Source organism: Physeter macrocephalus, chromosome 11 (genome assembly GCF_002837175.3).
Source record: "Physeter macrocephalus isolate SW-GA chromosome 11, ASM283717v5, whole genome shotgun sequence".
NCBI classification, from domain to species: Eukaryota; Metazoa; Chordata; class Mammalia; order Artiodactyla; family Physeteridae; genus Physeter; species Physeter macrocephalus.
Genome location: NC_041224.1, coordinates 19,575,992 through 19,592,898, shown reverse-complemented (window position 1 = coordinate 19,592,898; position 16,907 = coordinate 19,575,992). Strand labels below are relative to the sequence as shown.

Sequence of the window (16,907 nt, the reverse complement as noted above, 5' to 3'; positions counted from 1 at the left end):
AAAAACTAAAAATAGAATTACCATATGATCCAGCAATCCCACTACTGGGCATATACCCAGAGAAAACCATAATTCAAAAAGACACATGCACCCCAATGTTCACTGCAGCACTATTTACAATAGCCAGGTCACGGAAGCAACGTAAATGCCCATCGACAGATGAATGGATGAAGAAGATGCGGTACATATATACAATGGAATATTACTCAGCCATAAAAAGGAAGGATATTGGGTCATTTGTAGAGACGTGGATGGATCTAGAGTGAGGTAAGTCAGAAAGAGAAAAACAAATATCGTATATTAACGCATGTATGTGGAACCTAGAAAAATGGTACAGATGAACTGGTTTGCAGGGTAGAAGTTGAGATACAGATGTAGAGAACAAACGTCTGGACGCCAAGGGGGGAAAGCCGCGGGGGGGTGGGGATGGTGGTGTGATGAATTGGGCGATTGGGATTGACATGTATACACTGATGTGTATAAAATTGATGACTAATGAGAACATACTGTATAAAAAAGTGAAGAAAAAAAACAAGAATAACTAAACGGATGAGAACAAAACAAGAATAAATTAATGAATTATTTTTAAATTAATTTAAAATATATATATTAAAAGTTTAATAATAAGATATTAAATGGAATTGGAATTACTTGGCACAGAATAAAGGTAACTTAAAAAAGAAAAACTAGAACAGTGGTCACCAAGAACAAAACAAGATCTAATCTTTAATGAAAGAATACAGTTACACTTAAGGGAAAACTTTTTACCAACATGAGCTCCTTTTGAGCTGTGTCCGTATCTTACATATCTTTTAAATATCCTGTGCCAGTCATACTGAATGACACAGAACAGAAATGCAATAAATGTTTAGTGAATGAATGAATAAGTGAGTTTATTAAACATTCTCATGAGCTTAAACTCCTCGTAGGCTTTAATAAGTAGAATTAACCACCCACTTAACTTAGATAATATACTTGTCTAAAGGATTAAAGTGATAATTACAAAAATAATTTTTTAAGTAAAAGCATCCAATCCTACCAAAAAAAAGGGAAAGTCATCTAGCACAAACATCAATGTTCAAATCCCTTCTCTGGCTTCCCCCACGGAGCTTTTCTTGAAAACTTCCAGTGAAAGAGAACTCAACCTGGGTATCACAGTCTCTAAGTTTTGAAGATGCTGATACAAAGTTCCTCCTTTAATGAAACTCAAGTCTATCTCCCCAGAGCTGCATCCATTTGGCCATAAGGGAAGAATCTGGTTCACAGGACAGAACTCCAAACGTGGGAACACAGCTGTCAGTGGCTTCCATCCCCCGGACCTGTCTGCACAGATTAAGGTACTGAACCCCTGCACACTCTAAATGCTCTCCGAAGTACAATTCCAACTTTTCCACCTCTTTCTTAAGGTGTCCACAATATCCCGGATATGGCCTGACCTATCCTAATTAGAACTGTTCAGTTTAATCTAGGTTATCATCTCAAATGTGCTATATGCTATTAACACATCCATGGATCACACCATTTTCCTTTTGATTACTGTGTTGAGATTTCTGTCAGCTAATGCCCCTAAGTCTTGTTCACTCCTGCTCAGCCCTGTTCCCACATCTGGTTGATTATCAGGCCTTGCATACAGCACCTCACATTATTCCAGGGATAATTCATCTTGCTAGAGTCTGTCCGCTGATTTAATCCATCAGGATATCTAATTCTGATGAACATCTCTTTTACATTTTCACCAATTAATTATGTTAAACAGGAAACCCATTAAGAACCTCCATTCAGACTGAGAAAGTCCATTATCTCAGTTTCATTACATTACATAGTATAACTTGTGGGGAGGAAGGAGTTTAGTGAGTGGCCAAGTCTCTTAAGCCAAGAAACAACTTCTCTGAGATCTGTTATAAGGGAAAAAAAAAACTAGCATATGCCTGTCTCCTTTTTGCTGGATGCCTGGTTGATTTTGCGTTTTTGACTATGGTACTTGTGAACTTACAAACATAACCGATGCAGCTGATCATTTTGTGGGTTATCATAGAAGTGGTGAGTCCTCAAGCCCAAGTTTAAAAAGCACTCTTTCTTAAAAAGGCTACGTAATTTTCTACTTGCAGCATTAAAATAGTCACTTCATTTATAGCTGCTGCTAAGCACCACTTTAGAATCAAGATTACATCAAATTGGAGGCAGCTGAACTTTATCATATTACTTTTCGTCCTTAAAATAGCTAATGGAAAATTATGTCACACTAATAAATTTTCTGATAAATTTGATTTCTTAGGATTTGTCACTATTGTGTGGCATTTCCCTAGATTAATACTGTTTTCTTCCAACCTTGTGAATTAAGGTTGCTATGGCACTAGTTGCCTAACTAGTGGAAGATGCTTGCAGTAGTCTTATATAAATTATATGTAAATATGTTTATGCAAATAATACACACATTTATGTTATATATTTCATCTTATATGTTTATATCTCATATATACATATATTTCTGATTTACAGTATATTCCATAACTACTATATAGGTAAATGTACTTTTAATCCCATAGCACAGGCAGCCCTGAAGCTCCTGAAACAGGACCTTGTGGCCACTGTAGATAAAAACATAAGCTCTCATAAATCTCCTCAGTTCGGATGCCTGAGTAGCCTGTATCACTTCTGTGATAAGGGATTATTTAGTCTCTGCTTGAGACAGCCCTGGTGAGAAGGGTCACAGCACTTCACGGCACAGCCCATCCATTTCCAGAAGATTTCTTTGTGATCTTTGCTTGTAAAATTTTTAATGAGAATCATCTAGCACAATGGCTTCCTAAAATCTCCACATCTGTCTCTCTCTCTCTCTCTTTAAGGCGTTTCTTCCTATCAGCCATTTTCTACAAGGAGTATTAACCTAGCTAACTTCACCTCATCAGTCTAGTTTGAACGTAAGCACCTGAGAATGTCCGCAAATTGATTTTAAGATAATCTTTTGTTCCAACGTCAAAAGTTTAGGGTACTTTTCAAGAGAAGCTGGAACACAGTTAAATTTTAGTATTTGCCTAATACTAATACTCTAATTCAGGTTGGCACAAATCTGATACTATTTGGACAGAGTGAAAGGTTAGTTCTATAATGATCACAGACACTATCAAATAGTTCTACTTTCTTGCCTGTCTTATTAGGCAACTGAGAATTGCAATTTTAACAATAATAAAATAGATTTATGTAAATCTAAAAGCAATGTTACTACAATTACATAAATCTTTGAAATAGATACCTTCTTCGGAATCCAGGTTTTTCCTTTCTAACAAGTTCAGTGACTGATTATAACACCGGGCAGTGCTGCTCCTTGAGAGCACACATATATCCTTCCTAGGGTGCATATTCTAATGTAAGTGATAACCTACTCTGGAAAAAAAGAGATAGATTCCAAAATATACAATATGGATTATTTTGTATGTTAAGTTCTATGTGCACATATTTGTGTACTATAGATGTGTTTATGCCATAAAAATTTGAGAAAAGTTGTGCCCTTCCAAAGCAATTAGGATGTAAATATCTGAAAATCTTACCTTCCCAAGTATAAAAATAAGAAAAGATTGTTTCTTTTCTTTATCGCGTAATTGTTGCTTATTATTATTATTATTATTGCATAAATGTTGTCAAATATCAAGTGTTGTAATTGCTTGCTTTATAAAGTAGTCCATGTGATCAGCAAGTGGCTGGGTTACCAGGTGTTGGCAGGAAAAAAAGGGGGCATATTAGTCATGGTCAGCCACGCAGAACCCTGACATATATTTTTAGCCTCATGTGCACGGCTGAGATTAGCTTACTGCCAAGCTGGGTACACAGTGGACATTTAAGTTTGTGATAATGAAGTACTTAAAGATATTCTGCAAAGGATAACAATACTTGGTATTGTTCAAGAGTAATCTATTTTCAGACTATTTTAAAATTATCTAGGTATCCTCTACTTAAAAGTAAAAAGATTCTGAAAAGAGAAGTAATTTGTTTAATAAGAAAAAGAGGGATAGAAATAGTAAAAAGAGGTGGTAAGGGGTACAGTTAAGAACCCAGACTCTGGAGCCAATCTATCCATGTTCATGTGCTGGCTCTGCCATGTATTAGCTGTGTGACCTTGGGCAAGTTACCTAACCTCTCTGTGCTTCAGTTTCTACATCTCCAAAATGAGGATATCTCATGCAGTTGTGAGGATTAAATGATATAAATATATGTGAAATGCACAGAACAGTACCTGACGCATAGTAAGCATTTCTTTGGATTTATTATTAAAAACCAAAAATGTAGCATGAAAAACATAAACTATGTAAAAGGAAACATCTCCTTAGAAAGGAAATCAATAAATTGAACAAAAATCCATTTTATAAGTATTTACTGAATCCTCCCTGTTTTCCAGGGACTGTTCTAAGCACAGAGGTGAAGCAGGGAACAAGACAGATAAGGTCCCTGATCTCTTAGGGATTAATAAAGTAACCCCCCCAAAAAAAAAAAAATCAGATCGTGCTATGAAGAAAACAAAGCAATAATAGGAGTGAGAAAGAGGCGAAATATTCTGCTTTGAAATTCTGTTTTAAGAAACACAATAGATTAAGTGCATTAAGGATTCCTTCTGTGTTGATGTACTATAAAGGGAAAATTACTCCTAAACTCTTGTGGATTCAAAATGAGTTTACATGATGACAGTTCTTAAGTTCATCTGCAACTTGCAATCACTAAAATGGCCATTTCCGCCCGGTGGAGGCTCTTTTTTGGTAGCCTGAGATATTCTACCAAGTGAAAAACACCATCCATGGAGAAGAAATTCAGGAACCACTGGCCTCACTGATGGACCACAGATCTGTGGATCCTGAATTTAACCATTAACTCTTTACACAACTTTTAATAAAAAGCTACTGGAATGTTCTCCACTTAAAGATCATAGTTAGAGACTAGTTTAATATTTGCTATAAGATTGTAATCTAAGTAAACTGTCTAAATAAGATTCAAATTTGCTCTATTAGTAGTGGTGAATGGGACTAGGAAAAACAGCGTCATGTAACTGACATACTGGCAGGTCCTTGTCATCATCTGATTCCACCAGCGACAGCTGACAGCACATGGATCAGTCGCTTCCAACTTTTCACTCCGTATTTAATGTCTAAGACAAACCACTCTTTTTAAAATGCTAAACAATTTGTACTAGGTATATGTTTGGTCTACATAATTATATAATAATTCAGGAAAACCACACCTCACTCTGTAGCTGTGTAACTTCTCTTGCAAAGACACTGTCAATTGTGGCCGGCATCTGCTTATAAAGAGAATTGGAAAGGTCCGCCTTAATGGTGCCTTTGTATTTTGCCTGGGTGGGGAGAAAGAAAAGGGAAAAAATATTTCTTAGCTTTTTTTATTGTGAATATTGAAAGAGAATAAAAAAAGTACTTTCTTCAGAAACAGAATCAGTTAAAAAATATACAGTCCATTTTAATCTTCGATACTGAACCTGATGAACATATCCGAAGAAAGATAAAGAAATCCAGTTTATCATGGTAAAACCTTTAAATGAAACATGCAAGGAAATAACGACTGGGAGAGGGGGGGTTGAGCGATGGGGGAAGTGGGTGAAAGGAGTTAAGAGGTACAAAATTCCAGTCATAAAATAAATACATGGGGACATAAGGTCCAGCATGGTGACTACAGTTAATAACACCGTACTGCACATTTGCAAGTTGCTAGGAGAGGAGATATTAAAAGTTCTCATCACAAGGGAACAAAAAGAAATAAGATGTGTGACTCTGTGTGGTGACAGATGGTAACCAGACATTGTGGTGATCCTTTCAGAGTGCATGCAAGTATCGAATCGTGTACACTGTGCACCTGAAACTAATAAAATGTTAAATGTCAATTATACCTCAAATTAAAAACCTTAAATCAATTTGGCAAAAAATAATAAAGACTATTTTTCTGTTTAAACCCATGCACATTTCACAAAGTAAATCTATTTGTATGTATTGACAACTTCAGGTTTGATCAGCAAAGAAACATATGAGAACAAGGAGACATTTAAATTGTTCCAGAAAACACAAGTCATTAGAATTTACAGTCTAGAACCTGAATGCAAAGGACAACATTCCTTTATTCAAGTCCTCTGAACTCCTTCCACCACAATGGCGGGGTGGGGGTGCAGGGGGTGCTTTTTTGCTGTTTGTGCACCTTCCCACGTGCAATCTGCACTGTCTCTAAGTGATCTCAATCATTACTCATAAAGAGAGACACTCATTCACTATTTACTCTTGGGAACATTAAGTTCAAAGGAACATAACAGATTGCCCTCTTCCTTTTCTCTGTGCAGGAGAACTAATAGCTAACACAAATAAACAAAACCGAGCTTTTCCCCACTCTGTCCACAGGTCCCTGCTGTTACTCCCACTTGGAGCTAGATTTGAGTGCTGATTTATTGAGCATATAGCCTGTGTAAGCCTTGCGTTCCCATAACTCTTTGGATTTGGGTACTTAAAATTTACCAATTTTCTTCAAAATGTTTTCATGTTGACAGAAAAAATCTCGAGAATATCATGTTGATCTTTTTCCAACACAACTTACGAAACACTAGAGGTCAGTCATTTATTTACAACACTATCTAATCATCTTCCTTTCAAGTTTATCTCTTTGAAATGATATATTCACAGAAACCAGCAGTGCCTCATCACAGAAATCACTGTTAACTTGTGCTTTATAAGACAACGTAAGTTGCAGTTCTAAATGCTCTCAGAAAAAGACTCTATGATATTTCAGCTGGAAAATGAATGTAGTGTATTTCTCACTCTATGGTTTCATAACAGGTATCTCTGTTGAACTGATCCTACTCGAAAAGAGTTCAAACTGATTTAAAGTTACCTACCAAAGATACCACATTTTATGGACTCTGCTGGTTTCACTTATTTTCAAAATTATATTGAATCATTTATATCTAATAAGTCTGTTAAGAAATAAAATAATGGAACTCCTAAAACTCTTTTGCCAATACTTTCTATTGAATAAAAATATCCCTTTTTAAGAGTAATTTTATGTAAATAAGAAAGGGTTAGAGTCAAAATAGACATATAATAAAATATATCAACCATAAATAATAAAACTTACCAGTTTACATGAGTTAATTGACATAGTGCACAGAATTATGTAATTATACAGATATTACCAACATTCAGCGGTGTTCTCAAAAATATTATTGTCTAACTATCATGTACAGACTTTTACTTACACAAATAGAAAATGAAAGCCATTTTGCAAGTTTTGATACCTTACCTCAGAAATAAAAGCGCCAGTACGTTTTACATGTTTTAGCATAGGCGTGTCAGTCACAAACGTACACTTGTCTTTAGACTTTTTATACTCTTCTTTGTAATGGATCTAAAAGAATATTTTACATAAGAAGAGAAAGAAAAACAATTTTAATGCTCCTTTTTTGAACAGAAGAATTAACTTGAGAAAATCTGTTTTCTGAAGCAAATACTCCAATGTGGAAGGATGCTCAAAACAGGCCAAATCAAATAAACTGACGTCCAGCCCAGAGCAGCCAAGGTGACGAGGCAAAGGAGGGAAAAGGCTGCTCTCTACATAAGCCAGGCTCTAGTCATCATCAGGGATCCTGTGTGCTGGCTAATGAGAACCTGCTGTACAGCACAGGGAACTCTACTCAATGCTGTGGCGACCTAAGCGGGAAGGAAATCCGAAAAAGAGGGGATATATGTATATGTACAACTGAGTCACTGTGCTGTACAGCAGAAACTAACACAACATTGTAAAGCAACTATACTCCAATAAAAATTAATAAAAAAATAAAGTTAAAAAAAACAAACAAACCAGAAAAAGGATCATGTGTGTTGGACCCACAGTAACTGTGGGTCCTGTTTGCCCAGCTTGTTCAGCATGATTATTAAACGTTCTCCATTCCACTCGTACAACTGTCCTAGTTTACTGCTACTTTTAAGCCACAGACCCTAACAGGTAAGCCTACCGTCAAACAGAAACATAGCTGCCTACCTCTAGGTTTAAAACAAGGCGTCATCAGGACAGATGTAACCAATTAAGAAGAGGCAGAAATTAAGCAAATGGAGAATACTTCTAGCATCATTAGCTAGACATGCTGGCTTAGAGGAAGAGGCCTAAATTGTGGCCACAATGGGCTTCCTGTTACTAATTAATTATGCTCAAATCAAACTTACCCAATTTATGAGCACCCACAGGCCTCCCCAACCTCCTCCCCACCCCCAAGCATAGAACCCACCCAGGAAGCCTGCCACCTGGTGGAGATCATTGCAGAATGCCCCCTGTGGTGGGCAGGCAGAGGAGCAAGACAAAGTCCAGAGAGGCTTAGCTGGGCAACGCTCATTTCTTCTCTCCAACTCACTAGTGAAAGGAGTCACTCCTTTCCCCCTGGGGAGAGGCCAGAATTAATCTGGGGGAAGATCCCACACGGACACATGAACCAAAAAGAGGTCAGGAACTATGGAGAGGGACCTAAAATAATCCCACTGTCACACTAACTGCCATCCAATCTAAAAACTGAGCAGGCAAAACTTACGACTAGTTGAGAGGACGAAGGTATAATTTGCTAAAGTTGTATCACCCTGTAATAAAGTCATGTTTATCTACCCAAGACTATAAATACTTAGGCCAAAAAAAATGTTCTAGTTCAGATGATAAATTACATGGTCTCCCTAATTACAGCCTAAAAGTGAAGTTTAATTGTATACACTACCTGGTTCTTAAAGATCATGACTGATACCGACGTTACACTTTAACATGACATAGAGATTTTACCATATTCAAACCTGATTTGAGGGGCATTATCTGACCTGAAGTATAACCAGACACGAACATACTAAGTAACATTCTTTTAAAATGCAGTATCTCACGGCTATGACTCAGATATCAGATGCTGACCACATTAAACATTTGCTTTATTCATGAAATCAACATTAGAACATATTTATCTTATCTGAGCACTAAATTGCTTTTTTTTTCTTCTCAGAGATTAGCCGTAATTTTAGGTCTCTGCAAATCACCCTCCTCAGTCACTAGTAATTAAACCATTAATGGCAGTATGATAAATAGTAGGCTATTTTGATCATAAGGAGAAAAAAAAAAAGGTATCTCCGTTATATAATTAAGTGTGAGAGAACATAACCTATCATTAGGCTTAAGTCTGGCTCATTATTTTTATTTTTCGCCACCATCTCTTCCCTCTCCTGTGCACATTCTTCACGGCAGTGCAGAGGTATGTGCTATGGCTACAGGCCTCCTGATAAGCTCTGACCTGAGCAGAATGTTCAGGACAGGCGCTCGGGATAAGGGTGAAGTATTTACTTCCTTTACTATGCAGGCCAATAGTTCAGTCTTAAGTGTGCTCTCCATTCCTTTCTCTGGTCTTTATTTAAAAGATACACACACACACACGTATTATATGCTTATTGTCACGTGTATTTCTAGTGAATTTTACAATATGAGTGACAATAAGCAAATGATCTTAAATTTTTATATAAAGAATACTACATATTAGTAGCCTTCCTATACCAGGAGAAGAGGAAAAAATGGATGAAAGGGTACTGCATCGATGACTGATACTAAATCTTAGGTAAAATAAAAATCACTGAGTAGACAGTCAATTCCTAATACAACCATGGTCCCACCCATTGGATAGATTGCCTATCCAATCCCTTTCTTTGCTAACAATAGAACTCAAATGTATTTATGAAAGTAGACATGCCCCTACCCCAGCCCCAGAGGACAAATTGCTCTGAACTAGGCACGGTTTTCTCATTCCCCTTGGCCAGTGATTGGCCGGGGAGGACAAGTGCCTAGCTCTGGCCATGAGACATTCTTGGAAGTCTTCCCAGCATTGTTACTGGTGTAGCTGGTATAAAGGGAGAGACTTGCTGACATGGCCCTTTGACCCTGGCCCTTCCGCCTTTTGTCTTCCCCAACCACAGGGAAACAGCCGCAATGATGCCATCATAAGACAATAAGCCGTAACACCAATGATGGCAAAGCAGAAGGAAAGGCTCCTGAGAGACTGATAACATCCACTGCACCAAGACCGAAGCCCCTACCTGCAGGATTCAGATGTGAAAAAAATAGACATCTGTTAAGCCTCTGCGCTAGGATTTTCCTGTTACGAGCAGCCATGTGCACTCACAACCAACACACAATCCACAGTTGATGACTTAATGATCAACAAGATGCCCTAAATATTTCCTTTCTGCTTTAACCGCACCCATTAATCCCACCATGTCTCAACTACAGTTAGGGTTAAATTAGGTGAGGGAGCTTCCTCCTCCTAGCCTAGTTTCTTTTACTTACTATGAGATCAGCTAATGGCTGACAGTAGATGACAGATGTAGAAATGTTAGAGGACGTTTCCTCTTAGAAGCATTCTTAACCAAAAGGAGCTAGGAAGGCTTTTCACAAATGGAGCCACGGTGGCTAAATGCAGTGAACCCCAGAAGACAGAACTGTGGCTCCTGCCCTGTGTGTTAACCGGAGCACTCAGAGCCACGGCTGCTCTCTCAGGTTTCCTAACACCGTCGGAGCTTCCTCTGGAGGGGTAACCACGGAATTCCATGTTTTCAGCACTGGAAGGGTTTACCCACAACAAACAATGCTCACTTGCCTGGAAAATGTTCTTTCTGCTGCCACGCAAATGAACACCCTAAAAAAGGTTTGAATCAAAACACTGAATCAAGAGACTTCATGCAGATGTGGACTAATTTGCTCTGCAGAGACTCTTTATCCTAATTTACAAGAAACATATAAAGGGTCCCTTTTAACCTACTATTTTTTATGACCACCCTACAAAAGGCTCCCAGATCCATGATTCTGACTGTTTAATGTAGTCAGTAGGTTTGATGTATTCAAAGAATTGATTGGATAGCTGAGTAACAGGACAAAGTAACAGAGAAAGGATATCTGGGGAAATAAAAAGCATTACGTGGTTAACAGAAAAATTAAAAAGGCTGCCTCAGAGGACCAGGTGTCTTTCAAGACTGGGAAGTGAGTTATGCAGAGGGAAAGCCCCACAACATGGGTGGAGCATGTGCAAAGTAGAAACTAGGCGAGGCAAAAACAATTTTTTTGGAAAAATTCCGCATACTGACCCCCAAAATGAAGCCACCTGATCTGAAAAACAGACCTTTCTTTCTATGGAGAATTCTAAACAGTGCAGCCCTCCCAGGACTTACTGCCAGGCCGTTCTTATTTAACATTTTAATAAATTATCTGGCAGGGGCATGACGCAGCGAAGTCTGCAGGTCTGCTGATGACCCCATGCTCTCACGGAGAGGGAAACGGTAAACTGAAAGAGATGAACTGCGGAAGCTCTCAAAGGGCCGTGCGAGAGGGCGGAAAACTACAGATTACATCACTAGCAAGGGAAAAATCATTCAAACTATTAAAAGAGGATGGGCGCTACGTGATCAGCTACAAGTCAAAAACTAGGACTGAAAATGGCTGAGGATGACGCCCTTACTGAGGTTGATCTGACAGCTTTCTGCAGCCCTAAGTCCAAGAAACACTAAATATCATCACAAAGGGGGCAGAAACATCATCCTTCCCCACTCATAATCACAGCCATCCACAGCTGGACTTCTGTGCACAGTTCCGGTTATTATATCCCGATAAAGACACATGAAAGCTAAAAGAGGTCCAAAGAGGGATGATTAGAATGATAATGAAGGGGATGTAGAGAGACTGCTCCATGAAGAGAAACCCAGAAAACTACCCTTCTCATTTGAAAAATGGGGCAGAGTAGGCAGTGGCTACCGGCCAGGCCAGACCTAAAACCTGAATCTTGTCCCCACCCCTGAGTAGCCAGGTGACCGTAGACAAGCTACTCAATGTTGGGTTTCACCACCTCTGAACTGAGGCTCATAGGACCTATGGCACTAGCTTGCTGTGGCATGAAATACAATATTGCACGTGGAGGGCCTGGCACACAGCAGCAGAGAAAGGACATCGTGGTGGCCGAGGTTTGGGAATCAGACAGACCTCGTTCCAAATTCCGGGTCAGTGGCTCACTAGCTGTGTGATTTGATCAAGAAAATGTGAGTCTCCTTCTTAAAGCTTCAAGATGTAGGACTCTACAAAGCAGGCAGACAAAACACCAAATTCACATGGTGACAGGCTGGGAACAGATTGCCTTCAAACAAACAAAGAGGCTCAGGTAAACACACGGATTCCCCCTTGGGATATAAAGGATTATAAAACAAAACTAAAGTCCTTGAAGCTTTGCCTTTAAGATTGAGACCTGGGCAAAGACTGGTGGACTAAATTAAATGTGAGCACAAACAGATGGGCACGATCAGAGGCGTAATAAAGTCTTGACTGGAGCTCCAATCTAACTCAATTCGTCCTTTTTTATATTTGTTTTTAGCTCCGTATTGATGCAATTTCAAATATACATTTTAGACAACCATCTAGACGTGCAGACAACAACAGAGAAAAGAACTTCAAATTTAAGTTCATCGGCTCCATATAAAAACATTGATGACACCAAGAGTGAATGAGCAAGTTACTACTTGATAATATTATTTAACCACACTTCTAAAAAACCAGAAATTTGATCTAGTCCAACACCGGAAACCCTTCCAGAAAGGGTAAATTAAAATCTAATTTTCAAATGACTGTACAGACTCTTTATGTTTTTAGAAACAAAGTCATTGTTCAGACTGTTCATTGGTAGATATAAAAACTCCAAAAATTAAAACAGGATCTTAATAAGTATGGAATTCTCTTTGGAAATAAAAATGTAAACACGTACACAGATATAAACGAGATCACAGCAATATGATCTAAGTATTTAAGTAGTACAGGCATTCTGCCTTGCAATATAAACCTATACTAAACAGAAATTACTCCCACGCATTTGATTTCACCTGCATGACAGTGGAATAACGTGGCTTTCGCTTTGGCAAAACGGTAAAGGCCATCGCCCCTCCCCACAAGACTGAAGTCACCGAGAGATGAGATGCTCTTATCCAAAACAACTCCAACAAAATCACCTACTAACTAAAGTCGCCACTTTAGTTTAATGGTTTATATAATATAATTTAGCTCAGCCACAAATACACTTCAAACAAAACATAACAACACTGGAAGAGGTACTATCTCCAGAGTTATGGAACTTAAGGTTTTAAATGGTCGCATCACTATCACTAATATTTGTGTAATACATAATGATAAAGCTAAGGTAAACTGCATGAAAGCTACAGTGAGAGATAACACGGCAAACTGGCTAAGAGAGAGGGCTTTGTGTTCAAGTCCTACTCCCCACTGCTTAACTGTGTGACTCAAGGAGGTTACTTAACCTCTCTGAGCCTTCTTTTCTTCACCTCTAAAATGGGAAAACAAGAGAACCTATCTCCCAAGTTGCAATGCCTGGCACATAGTACTAAATAAATCTTAACTGTTGCTGATATTATTATCACTGTTGTTGTCATTATCACTTCATTATTATTACAGTTTACAAAGAACTTTTACATACATTAGCTTGTGACTATTATTAAGCAATGGCACAAAGAGATACTCACTTGAAAATCTGGTTACATTGCATGTCAAACATACAGGAAGGGGTCTGATTCCCACCACCCTTTGGCTCTTTCTGACAAACCAGAAGGGAATACAGAATCATATATAAAATGTGATTGGACAGATACAAAATTAATTTACAGAGGCAGTAGTTAATAACAGCTAGCATCTCTTGAGTACTCACAATGTTCCAGACAATTTACTAAACACTTCAGATGTGTTACGAGTTCTTAATCTTACTATTAGAAATGCTGCCCTTGAGGAACTGAGCCCAGCCAGCCTGCCCAGGGTTACTGTTAAACTGACTCACGCAGGCTGACTTCAGAGAACAGACCGGCACATGACCGTAAGGCCCAGGATTGACTTCCTCCACAAACAAACGTTTGTAGAATATTCTGATCACTTTGCTTAACAGCAACAGAAACAACCAGTTCTCTGCTCCCCTCTCTAAATAAGACAGGCACCCGCTCACGCTTCACGAGCCACCTTTGCTGTGTACCGGCGACTTTCCTACAACTGTTCAGAGGAGGATCATCTAAATTCTCATCCCGAGTGAAGAACACATTTCCCTGTGCTTCCGTAATTCTAGTTTACATATTTACTACAGATAGATAGGTAGACAGATAAACATATAGATACATGCATATGAATTAATTCCATAATTCTAGAATTCCCTTGAAATATAACATAAACCGATCCCAGTTAGCGAAAAAAGCCACAACAAAAATGCTCCTTTTCACTAACGTCCGTCATCGTCATATAGTTCAGGGTTCTCAACACACGGTTCAGTAATCCGTGAACCCTAAATTGTTAAGAAGTGTTATACGCAGGTATATGCATGATTCTGGTTTGGAAAACTATTGAATCCATCAGATTCCAAAAAAGTTCCCCCAAATGCTAAAAATCATTCATTTAGATAGAGGTCCTCTCAAAACAAATTACATCATTATACAAATTGTAAAAAAGCTTTGGGCTCTCAATGGAGTATGTTCTGAAATTCGATGTTTTATGATTTCATGCCAGAGTGACGGTGAAATTCAAGAAGGGACAAGATTCTGGCTTAACAACACGGAGACCTGTCCCCACAGAAATTCTCTGTCTGGGAGACCTTGGGAAAATCACCTAAAATATCTGGACTTATTTCCATGATCTGGAAAATCACAGTGTTTTAAATAAATGATGTCAGGGTTTTCCCCTCAGCTCTCTGATTCTATGACATAATAGTGCCACACGTGCAATTGCAAAATCAGACAAAAATTACTTAAGCCACTTACATCACTAATGAGTTCGGTGCATCTTCTGGCCAATTCCATGCTCAGGTCTTCAATAACAGGCTTAAAGAACACCTGTCCGGAAAAAAAAGAAAGAAAAGGAAACATTTTTCTAATCATTGACCTCGAGGAACAAATACCGTTCTTCAGCAATGCCTTCTCACCCACCTTGTCTTCTTCATTTTCTTCTTCCCCTCTTTTTTCTTCTTCAGTTTCATCTTTTACATCCTCAAATACAGGGACCCTCATTTCTACTCTTTTTATATATGTGTGTGTGTGTGTGTGTGTGTGTATATATATATTTTTTAATTCACTAGTGCAGCACCTTTTTCTATACTACAGCACCTTGAGGTCTTGGCATCTCTGTGTTCTGGCAAAAATGACCGTGCCCAGACCTCCTCCCTATTTAGCTCACACTTCATCCTCCTTATCACAGCGGGGTGTGAGTGGATGGAACAGCATCACTGAGGTCGGCCAGAGCTAGCCTCATAAGTGGAAATAATATTTTAACAGGCAAAATTCAATTTTGAGAACGTTTAAAGTCAACATTCTCTAAACTGGTTAAGAAATCCAAAAGAGACAACTTATTAATATTTCATGAATTCAATTCATTCATAAAATCGTTTGAAAAAGACTTAAAGATCCTGGGTGAACCACTCAGCTCTAACACTCGAGATAGCACAGTGCAAAGCCTATTATCTCAAAGATTCCTCAACTCCATCTAAATAAAGCTTTCACTGGAATGTCAGACATATCCCGGATTTGGTATGGTCAATCTGGATCATTCAAACTCATTTCATTAACCTAAATTAAATTTTTTATGAGACATATATGTACTTCTCCAGTCTAAAAGAAAATACTTTATATTAACTGATTAAAGGCTAGTAATTTATTATGAAAAACCCTTTGAACCACTTCAAAGAATCTATTCTGAGTTAATTATGACTGTTAATCTTATATTGCTATTGCATTATTTTAATTGTAAACATCATTAAACATGAGAAGCTGCAGTTAACATAAGCTGATATATCATTTAAGAATTCTAGAAACATCGTTTCAAAAAATAATAATTACCCTTTTTCAATTCTGCCCATTGTGTCAATTTTTACAAATCCACTAGTTATTTGTATATTTCTCAGTGTGTAATACATGCTTGGAAATGTTTGGAAAAATAAACTATAACAATATTTATAGTGTGGTATATGTTATATAACTTAAAATATATTTCTCAAAACTAATCCTTTAATGTCAATTGAGGTAATTCTAAGACTATACAGCTCAATTTATCAAATTTGGTTATTTAAATCCTAGGATAAATTAATATTTATAAAGCCATAGCATATCAGTGTGGGACATAATAAAAAAACACCCTAAGGTGAATAATGAAACTAATGATATAAAATATAACTTTAATCAAAAAATACATCATTCTATAGTGAGAGGCCCGCGCACCGCAATGAAGAGTGGCCCCCGCTTGCCGCAACTAGAGAGAGCCCTCGCACAGAAACGAAGACCCAACACAGCCAAAAATAAATAAATTAATTAATTAAAAAGCAAGTTAAAAAAAATCATTCTAGGTAGACAAGTAATACTGTCTTCTCTTAATATCATATTTAGTTTTAAATTTTTAAAATTCCCTTGGCCTTGCCTAAAAATTCCGAAAAGAAAAAAATTCTATACAGTCATCATGTATAGTCATATATATAGTCATCATGTATAGATTATTTCTCAAATTGTGTTCTATGGAACTTTAGGTTCCACAGAATACTCGGAGAAGAAAAGGGGGTTTCTTCAACAACCATGTTTGGGGAAACCCATATACTAATCTCTCCGCCTGCCACTTAGAGATCCACATGGCACAATGACACATTAGAAGCTCTAAGAAGACCCACAACCAAGAACACTATTAAGTTTGCTTAACCCAGCATTTCCCAAATATGAAACCTATTCATCTCATCTCATCTAACCTATCTACCTACCTACTTACATACCTACCTACTTACCTATTTTTTTATTGATATCCCATACTCTAGAAAACTAACATTATTCTGTGAAATATTACTTGGGGAAACATTG

The 16,907-nt window shown here is 37.8% G+C and overlaps 1 protein-coding gene across 1 annotated transcript in view; it reads right to left on the bottom strand.

The window, feature by feature from the left end:
• NEBL (nebulette) overlaps positions 1 to 15,091 on the bottom strand; it is a 118,290-nt gene extending 103,199 nt beyond the window's left edge. Inside the window, 4 exon segments of the mRNA XM_024129724.2 lie at positions 5,228 to 5,338; positions 7,282 to 7,386; positions 14,835 to 14,906; positions 15,000 to 15,091. Coding sequence (XP_023985492.1) covers positions 5,228 to 5,338; positions 7,282 to 7,386; positions 14,835 to 14,906; positions 15,000 to 15,080 — 369 coding nt within the window. The 5' untranslated portion in view covers positions 15,081 to 15,091.
• Between the last annotated feature and the right edge of the window lie 1,816 nt (positions 15,092 to 16,907).